The 10,539-nt window shown below is 43.2% G+C and overlaps 1 protein-coding gene across 1 annotated transcript in view; it reads right to left on the bottom strand.

Moving 5' to 3' along the window:
- Positions 1-230: 230 nt before the first annotated feature.
- The window catches only part of LOC104163779 (chromosome unknown open reading frame, human C10orf76), a 53,992-nt gene continuing 43,683 nt past the window's right edge, over positions 231-10,539 (bottom strand). The window contains exons 20-22 of the mRNA XM_009702895.1: positions 3,650-3,732; positions 3,015-3,141; positions 231-310 (exon numbers count right to left, since the gene is read on the bottom strand). Of these exons, the coding sequence (XP_009701197.1) occupies positions 231-310; positions 3,015-3,141; positions 3,650-3,732 (290 nt within the window). The remainder of the gene's footprint in view (positions 311-3,014; positions 3,142-3,649; positions 3,733-10,539) is intronic.

The raw sequence follows: 10,539 nt of genomic DNA, 5'->3' as shown, positions 1-10,539 counted from the left end.
TTTGCAAGCACTCAGTCTACACAAGAGCCAAGAGAATTATTAGAAAGACAACAATCAAACCCTGGTGATCCTCTCTTTATCCCAGGAGGCCCTGTTTAGAGTAGCAATTTAGCCCAACAAAGAGAACAAATTCAAAACCAAACTCAATACAACAAATGTGAAAGTGTCACGATAAGAATGCAGTCACACAGGACACAAGAATCTCTGAAATGGTTATTAACTTCTACTCCTTACCTAATATTGACTAATGCATGGGTCACCTTGCTTGCAGGCTCTTTCCATTGACCAGCGTTGGTAGAAAGCCTTAGAACTGAAAGGAAAAGATAATTAACAGTCCTGGCACAGAAATGGCAATTTTCTAATCCAAAATGTTAAAAAAAAAAAAATCTGCTTTGGTGAGATGACCATCCAGGAACCACATCAAAACAAATATTATCTTTGAGACAATCTGTGATCCAGGGCAGAAGTTCCCTTCAAAGCCCATCTAAGAAACACAAGGAACATAGCAGAGGTGAGCAGAACAAGATAATGACTGGGAGACAGGAAGGAGAGGGGATAGAAGAGCCTAGGTCCTCCTAACTGCTTTCATCACCACATATTAAAGTTCATTTCCCCCAGAAACAGGACAGCATCCCAGGTCTATGATACCCTTCATTCTGCTGTTCTCCTCCAGCTCCTATTTAAGCAAGGCTCCATCTGAGCTGGACTACATCCTGTGATTTAAACCCAACCCAGCAGCGATGGATTCTTTACATCCCTGTTTATCTGGAATTGCAGATAGGGATTGCACACCAGTCTAGAGAAAAAACACTTCCTGTAGAAACACAGGCATTGTTCTGTTGCATAGATGGTCTCTGACAGACTTGGGAGCAGATCTGAAAACATTATGCAACAGGAAGAACTTCCAGGGAATCCAATTCTTTTCTGCCAGAGCACCCAAAGTATTTATTGAGAAACACTACAGATTTTGATCTATGGTGGCAGTTACCCGCACATCTCTTGGTAAGTACCAAAACAGTAACAGATCCTGTAGCACATTTTTAAATTAATTTTCCATATTGCCTCAAAAGGAGGGAATTTTCTATGAATTTGTATATACAGGGTTTTCTGGGGTTTACATTCCACATGGAAGGTTCACCTTCACCTTAGGAGTGAAGGAACAGCACACCATTTAGGATCACCTAGAAACACGGATGCTACAAGTGAATCCATAAGCACAGTGGCTGCATACTCAAGGCCTATTATTGCATGAGAGAAGCTTTCAGTCCTGAAAATCTGGATAAAGTTCAGATTCAGGACCGGAGAAATAAATAAAAACCACGGTAACTAGATTCCACCTCCACTCCCAACATAGAAAGTTTCAACCGCTTTAATAGTGTAACTAAAGGATAAAGTAGCTTTCTCATCTGTGCTGACAAATGTCCCAAGGCTAGGGGACATAAGGGTGACTGTAGTCCCAAATGGACTGACAAGCCAAAAGAAGCTGTCAGGACACCGGCCTAAACTGTGGCTTTCATCAGCTTTGGACAGTGCTGCCTTCTTGCTTCCCAGTTCTACCATTACATGTCATCTGCAGAAAAAAAGATGCCAGCTCTGAGTAACGTTATTTTGTCAAACAATAGGTACTGTACTTGAATATCTGAAGTAACGTATTCAGAGAGAGCTTCCATTCAGGTTTCTACAACATTAATTCAAAGGTGTTTGCTCTGCAGCAGGATGGAAAACATGCATGTGACAAATTAATTCTTTCAACAAGTCAGATGTGCCTATTGCAGCCCAACTGAGTAAGCATTTGAGTGCGTTATTCTTCCATTCCACTTTCCTTCACCTTCCACAGCGGATGGGTTTGAAAAATTACTGGCTAGTAAGAGCACTTCATCTTACTATAGCTGCAATTCTTGGGGGCAGGAAATGGGTTAGCAAAAAATCTTATGTGCCCAAAGGGCACAAAAATGGCCAAGTGATCCTTATTACATATTGGATAAAAACTGTAGGAAGTTTGTACAAAAGGGCAGTTCGTTTTTGCTTGCAGTTGCAGGGAGTATTTGGCTACTTTTATTTAGGTGAGGATGGTTCTCTCCCACGTCAGAAGAGTGCTGTGGTCAACTGTTTGTCTCCCACTGCCCTTTAACTTTCCTCATATGCTTATATTAACTCCTGTTGTTCATTGGGTGATTATGCTGAGAAGGGAGCAGAAGGTGAAGGACAGAAAGGTCCTTCTACACCAAAGCAAACAAAGAACACAGCTATATTCTTTTTCTTCACAGTTTCAAGCATGCAGGCACTACACCAGTGCTGCTCCAGTTACCCTTGGCTGCAGGCTCCTGTGTATACACTGCTTGATTATGCCTCCATGCATTCCTTGTGCTCCTTTGTTCCTCTTTTCCCTGCTGGGTATCCCTTGGTGGCATTCCAGCATACCTCTCTCTCTCTGAAGGATGGCAGCTTCTTCCTGTTTTGCCACTAGGCACATTCTTCAGTCCAGTGATTTGCTTGTCATTGCAAGCAGGTTTGTGACGGCTGTTTCTTTGGTTTGTTTTGGCAACGAGTGTAGTAGATGCGATTTGTCTAGCACAGCAAGCCTCTTGTAAGTTTTTCAAATTTTTTTCCAAATTCTTGTTTGCATCGAGTGTTTCTCTGTGCTGGCTGGTTCTACAGCACGTACCTACCTTCTGACTTGCAACTATCAAATGTAATAGATACAAACTACACAAAGACACATGAAATACCACATACTCAGTTGTGCCAACAAATTTGTATTTCTAACCACAGTAAGCGGCTGCTAGAGAGGCAATGGCAATTCTGACTAAAAAAAGAAAAAAAAATATTCCTTTAACAAGTTTATCCCTCTCTCAATTCTTAATTTACCAAACATGTCGTAGTACACAAAACATGTCCACTCACCAAGACACACATCAGTAGCAGGCAGATGGAAAACACCTGACACAAACATCCCTCCACCACGACCCTCACTTCCAGTCAACAGTAGTCCTGACCAGTTAGGAGGTACTCACCCATAGAATAAAGGTTGTCAAAATTCTGATGCATTCGAATGATTTCATAATACAACTCATCATAGCTGCTGGGAGTGGGCAGAAAGGTGTCTCCGTAAGTGATGAACATGTTGAACAGGTTCACAACCTATAGAAGGAAGTGAAAAGAATTTACAACAAGAATATTTACACAAAATCTATTCTGCAACAGAAACAATACAAACTATGTCTAAAACCTTTGAAGAAATAGCTCTCAGTTGCATTACACAGTATTACATCATTGCTTTATCTATTTTTTTTCCTTATACCACAGAAGAGACAGACAAGAAGCTTAAATGTTATTGTATCTGGGGCCAGGAAAACAGGTTTCTATTATTTTGTACATAAAGGACCACAGAACAAGAAAAAACATTACCAAATCTGGAAAATTAAACTAAGCCTTTCCTCACATAAACTTGTTTATTTCAATGAGCAGACCCTACAGTGAGCCCAAGCACTGCCTTTTCCAAACATCTAAACCAACCACAATGATATTCCTCTGCTTTGTGGCCTTGTTCTGATATCTCCTTACCAGGCCAGAAATCCTGGATTCTTCCCTAAGATTCATTGAAGATTAAGTTGTCTAAAACAAGAGGATTTGCTTTGTCTGTACTTACCATAAGAGCAAGGGTGAAGATGTTGTGCTTGGCCAGCAACACAGTCTCATTAGACATGAGGAACTTCAACAAGTTGATCAAAGCTAGGAGAAAATAATATGCATTTTTTAAAATAAAATTAAATGCAAAGCCATTTTCAACAAGTCACTTAAATACAGATGCATCTTCATTATCTAGTATAAACTAACCTGAAGACCAGCTGCTCACTCCTCAGAAATATACGAATTTACATGTGGGGTTTGGTAGTTTTTTTTTTTGTTTTGGGGTTTTTTTTGGTGGCTAAAATACCATGCTGGACAGGTGACAGCTATTTTACTGTCCCACATTTATTCTCCTTCACTGACTTTCCAATCAAATCTGCTCAGGCTCAAGGTAAGTCTCTTGTTAGCTTAGTCAGTTCACGAGAGATTTTTTTATCTGCCAGATCCTGAAGTGAGCTTTGGGGTTGGAGAATCCAGCTGTCTTGTTTCTGCTTCATACATCACCAACATGATATACACATAGTCAGCCCCAAACTGTCACTCTTGTTGATACATGCAGTTAAAGTAACAAAAAAAAACATGGCATAGCTTTTCTGTAGCTCTCTGTCAATGCTGCTGCAACGGTACAAGGAAGAATATAGTACTTTATTGTGTCAGTTATCTAGGGCTGTGCAGTAAAAACTACAGATCTGGTTCACACTTGTCTTAAGAAAACAACAAAAGCTCCTGTTGTAACCACCCAAAATCAGTTAGTGATAGGGGGAATTAACAAAAAGGTTCGCTACAAGAGCTTTAATCAGACTTTACAATAAACAATTGTATTCCATACACTTGAATAAAATGGAAAGTTCTTTACCTTGTTTTTTCTAGTTCTTGAAAATTTAAGAAAAGAAAGCTATTTTCCTCTGCATTGTAGTTGCTCAGGACTGAAAGCTGATGCCTGCCTAGAACAGATTCTCAACGTACTCTCTGCTCTGAAGTCAACAGATTTCAAGACTTAAAACATCCGAATTAGACGGCCTGCAAAGTCAAGCTGGAATGCTACACAGACTTCTTAAAAGAAGGTTCTTAATTACCTACATCTAACAGAGTAATGCCAAGCATTACTCCAATTTCTTACAGGTACAACTAGAATTTGTTAATCTGTTCTTCCCCCCGCTGTTACACAAGTGTTACACACTACCAAGTAACCTGCGCGAAAACCAACTCCAGTTTGGAGAACCCCATAGCGAATACAGACCAGGCAATTCACCTCAGCCCAAAGGTACAGGCTATGAAATAGGAGGAAACAAAGCACAGGGAACAGGAACGAGGTAAGGGCAAAATTTACACACACACACACACACACTCCCCCGCTTCAAGATTACAAAGTATTCACAAAAGGTAAAACCAAAAAACCTACAGTAAAAACACAGATGCGAAGTAAGACCTCGAATTAAACAAAATCGTCAGATTCTGAGTACAGTCCTGCAGTTACTACCTTCCAATACTAAAAGGTCACCAGGAGTATCAAAAGTTTCTATATACCCTCCAAAAGGGAAACCTATAGCCCTAGTGTGGGTTATTCACTCATCGCAGACAGAAGCTACTTCAGTTTCATCTACCAGATGGTGGCTTGATGAACTGCAAAGCAGAATGAACAAAGTTCTCTGCAAACTCCAGATATGCAAGTGATCTATCTTTCAGAGCTATTCCAGGATTCGACAATAGCAGTAGCACCTCTGCCTTCCACGACAGCAGCCCACCTCACGAAGCAGATATATTAATATCTTTTCAATTCAGCTACAGAACACCCCATACCATCATCACCTCATCATCAGATTGAAACTCCTGGGACCAAAAGCAGAGCCAGGATTCCACAATAATCCAGCTCTGGAAATACTCCTGTCAGATATTTTTTCTGTAAAACAGTCATTTCAAAACAAAGAATTAGCAGGTACAGATAGGCTCTCCACCAGAGCAGAGATCCAGCTAAAAACAGGTTGCCAAGGTAACCAAGCCTCCACAGCAAAAAAGAGTCTCCTGCAGTCAGTGCCTTGGACTGAAGACAGCTGCCCTGCATCTCCATCACAGCAGCTTATTGGCCATCTCTCTATTTAATAGTTACAAGCCTGGTCTTACTTCTTTCCTGGCCACACAAGTCCACATAGCCACATCTCATGACCAGCAGTTCAACTACTTGCAGTTGGGACTTCTGAAAGCAGAGTAGCAGAGCTCTGGATTTCCTACAAGTGGTGTGAAGCCTCTTGCTCGTCCCATCACCTCTCACTCTCCCACCAGAACCCTGCCGAAAGGCCTTTGCCAGCGGGCGATTGCACAGCACGATGAGAAGCCACTGAACATCTGGTGAACTCTAAAGCAGCCCGTGATGGGGAGACACTACTTTTAAAAGAATGAGCATAACCATCGTTTGTCTGGAGCATGAGCACTCACCGACTGACAAGGACAGTACCCTACAACTGCCCACTGCGGTATTTCTCAGGTACCACCCTGAAGCACTTGTACTGCTCTATATTGGTGACAGCACTTGAAGGAGACCTGTTGCTCTGTTCTACCTCAACAACAGCTCCTATGTTTGTTCCAGCCGTTGTGATGAATTTGCTCGTGTTTAATTTTCCTGTTGCAGTTACAAAGAAGATAAGAGATTACCAATGCTTGAAATCAATCTTTATACCTGAATTGCACTGCATCTTAGCCCACTCACTGCTGATCTATGCTGTTCCTTCCCTAAGAATCAGGAAGGAGAGGGACGTGCTTCACACGACGAAGAAACTCAGTGCTGGGCTCAGAGCTGGTCAGAAGAGCTAATCCACCAGGTTTCCAGTCACTACGTGCACTGCAAAGACAAATTTATCCAACTGTTTGGAAATCACACATTCCCCAAAAAGTTGCACTGCTCCTAATTACGATATACAACTACATCAATGCTCACAGAGCAACTGAACTTTTTCCACACCAGCACATTCTGCACCAGCCTCTGCTCAAGTGGCTCTAAGGAACAGGAACACTGCAGAAAAGGAACTCTTAAATCTATGGCTACCTGTGTCTCCGTAGTTTGCTTGTAAAGCAAGACCCCATACTGAAAATGAGGACAGCTATGCCCTGGAGTTTTCAGGATTAACAACTTTTAGATCCAGTTTCACATGCCCAGTGCCCTTCAGCGACAATTACAAGCATGAAATAAACCTTTAGAGCAAAGGACCAACTGGCTGAAAGCCCCTCTGCCGCTGAGCTCCAAGGGGCACTGCTGCTACTACTCCTGAGCAACCTGAAGCCAAACCAGATGTGTCACTTTTTCCCTGCTGCAATCAACTGTTCGCCTCTCATATCCCATCTGCAGGCTGCCCTCTCACACCAGCCAGGAAATCATCCATGTTTTTTCGCAACGGAGGAGCAGTTCAATCTCTCAGCTGCACAGGCAGGCAGAACTGTGGCCCTTGCTTGGGTTTAGCCACATTATCCCAATTTGTGCTCCAGGATTTAATAGTGATGGATAGTTTGGGTATGAGATCTATTTCAACAGTAACTGAAAAACCTCACCATTTTTGCAATAGCCTCTAAAGCATTTTTTTCCTAAAGATACCCGTCTTTGGTATCTGTTACCAGGACACAATACACCCACTACAGTAAGTCTTGAAACATCCATAATTTCACAATACAATAGTGTCACTATAACTTCTTTGAGCAACAAAAGGAGGAGGTTGTAACTAAACTAAAGTAGCAGCCATCAGCATTTGCATGCAAGCTCCTCATTTTGTGACATGAGCTGACCTCACTGGCTATGCTTCTTAAATCAACAAGACAAGAACATGGCCTTGAACACCTACTTTTACAGCCTCAAAACCAAGGAGAAAAGCATGTTGAGTGAACACTTAAATTGGACATGAAGCCATACGATTGGCTGTATGTGAAAGTGGTATAAAGCATACAGGTTGGTTTTCAGGCAATTTTTTTCTCCCAAGGATTATCATAGCCAAAAGATGAAAAGTGACATCACCAGCTTTTACAGATACCCTCCCTGCTTTTTAAATTGAAATGACTGCAGTGAAAGAGGCTCTTAGCTCCTCTGCCGCACAGCTGCTTTTGAGGACAGACACTTCCCCTTATCAGCTCTGGTGGCCAGTCTGTCTGCTGAGGAGCAACAGACTGCTCAGTTATTTGCTGCCCTTCTTCACGCCAATCCTCTTTGACAAGACTGTGGGCAGCCAGCATCTCCTCTTCAGCCAGGAAGGAGGTAATTCCTGTTATGGACAGATGCCCTTCAATCCCTCCTTCCTCTATTCCTCCTCCCAAGCAGACTTACCTTCTCTCTCTGTAAGCCTTGTTTCAAATCAGAGTATATTCAGCCCCAGCACATTTGGGATTCACACAAAGTTTTTGTTCTATTTAGTGTCTCAGTGTTCACTGTTTGGATCACATGTAATGTAAAAGGAGCACGGAGGTAGGCCAAGTAGAGAAAAGGGGAAAAAAAGACTTGTCTCTTGGGCAAGTCAGAATGTAGCACAGACTCTGCCAAGAGCATCAGAAGGCTCTGATGTGTTATTGCACAACAGAGCAGAAGAGAACAGCCCTGAGAACACATCAATGAGAGCTTGGATGGGTCGAGCACAGTATGGAGGCCTCTGTCACCGCATCTGCTGCGCTTACAGGTCAAAAAAATCTTCTAATGATGCATATAATGGTCCTCAACAAAGGAGCAAGGGAGAAAAAGAGATGTGAGGGCGCCTCAGCTGCAGTATAACATCAATTAACAGGATCCTAAACTCTACTAAAATCCTCCAATTTTCTACTCTCCAACTCCCAGGGCACACTGGGAAGAATAATGATATTCCTGTTCCCTCTGGAAGTTACCATTGTACCAACAGTATATTCAGTGTCCTCCCTTCAGTGTTCCAACTCACAACCCCCTGAGGAGGATCCCCACTCACATGTCACTACAAGGCAGCTGATAATAACATCTGGGTAACACTTCCATGCTGCAGAGAAATCCTCTGCCTACAAGTGCTTCAGCAGCACAGTAACCACCCTAGAGCTCTTATAGTCAGCCTGTTCACATATACATATTCTCAAGGCAAGGTCCACATCACTCTTTGTAGCACATGGTAAGCCAGATCTGGTAAGGATTAGTGCACTAGACTTGAACGGAGAAGAAACTGGATTCGATTCCTCAGGAAGCAGCACTTTGGTCTTTCTTTGCTTCAATTCCTCCAACATATGAGAAGCCAACACCATTCTATCTGCAACAGCACTGGAAGCATAAATAGAGCAACAAGAACAGCCTTGGCTGTACCCGGTCAGAGCAAAAGCCCACCTATGCTTAGTATTCTGTCTCTAACTGGTCAACATCAAATGCCTGTTGAAAAGTAATAGGCCAAACAACGCTTTCTCACAGTGCTCTTCCAGATTCCCAAATTCAGCACGATCCCCTTACACAAGAGAAACTACAGCACAGAGTGTGGAAATAAGACTCTCACAACATGACAATACCATAACCACAGACCAGTCCACTCTCCTATTCCAGACTGGAAGTCACAAAGGCTAAGCTAGGATAACCATATATCCCACTGTGCTGTTATGAGGAAGAGGAGAGACCCCAGAAGAGAGTAATCACCTGTAATAAATGCTATACCTGAAGAGGAATTTGAAGTAGGGAAGCAAAAGGCTCAAATACAATACACTGAGATGACCTGAGTGTTAAGAGGGTGCAGATCTGGCCACGTTCAGCATGGACAGACACTCAGCAGAATGGTGATCAAAACAAACCCAGCAGGAGACGAGTACCTACAGATAGGGTTTGACAGAAAAGAACCAACAGAGGTAGTTTCCAGGTAGAGCCGTAGGAATGGGAAGCGTGTCTGAGAAATAGCCTCATCGCTATTACAAATTAATGCACCAGAACCCCCCAAGGCACAAAACTATCCCAGCATCCTTGGACAAGTGAACCAATTAGTCAGGGACAGCACTTGCAGCTTCCTGTCAATCAGCCAAAGCACTAGAAAACCAGACTGTTGCACCATTGCTGCAGTTCCCTCTCAGGGGAGCAGGGGAAGCAATAAAAGCTCTGTCAACATCACTATTCAACATGCTTCAGCTCCTTCCCTCTGCTAGGACAAGGAGGGAGCACCCCACTCTTAGCTGTAAGAATTCACCTGGCTTGACGGCTCCTCTAACTGCTGCCTCCCTGCTTGCTGCCCCAAGCACTGCCTGTCCTGGTTTCGGCTGGGATAGAGTTAAGTTTCTTCCTAGAAGCTGGTATATTGTTATGTTTTGGATTTAGTATGAGAATAATGTTGGTAACACACTGATGTTTTTAGTTGTTGCTAAGTAGTGTTTAGACTAAGTCAAGGATTTTTCAGCTTCTCACGTTCAGTCAGCAAGTAGGCTGCAGGGGCACAAGAAGCTGGGAGGGGACACAGCCAAGACAGCTGACCCCAACTGGCCAACGGGATATTCCATACCATACAACGTCATGCCCAGTATACAAACTGGGGAGAGTTGGCCAGGAGGGGCAGATTGCTGCCTGGGAACTAGCCGGGCATCAGTCAGCAAGTGGTGAGAAACTGCATTGTGCATCACTTGTTTTGTATATTCTAATTCTTTTACTATCACTGTCATTTTATTATTATTGTAATTATTTTCTTTTCTGTCCTATTAAACTGCCTGTATCTCAAGCCCCCATTGTTTTCTCCCCCCCCCCCCCCCAATTCTCTCCCCCATCCCACTGGGGGGGGGCGGAGAAGGGAGCAAGCGGCTGCGTGGTGCTTAGTTACTGGCTGGGGTTAAAACCACGGACACTGCCAAATTCCTGCTCCCAGCCACCAAAGCTCTGTGGCAGCCAGCAGCCAGCTATTGACAGGCTCCTCATCCCCAGCATCTCAGCACTCTACCGCTGTTCCCTCTTCTACCCAT

Source organism: Cariama cristata, unplaced genomic scaffold (assembly GCF_000690535.1).
Source record: "Cariama cristata isolate BGI_N322 unplaced genomic scaffold, ASM69053v1 scaffold8156, whole genome shotgun sequence".
Taxonomy (NCBI): Eukaryota; Metazoa; Chordata; class Aves; order Cariamiformes; family Cariamidae; genus Cariama; species Cariama cristata.
The sequence above is the reverse complement of the archived record's forward strand: the minus strand, read 5'-3'. Positions and strand labels throughout refer to the sequence as shown.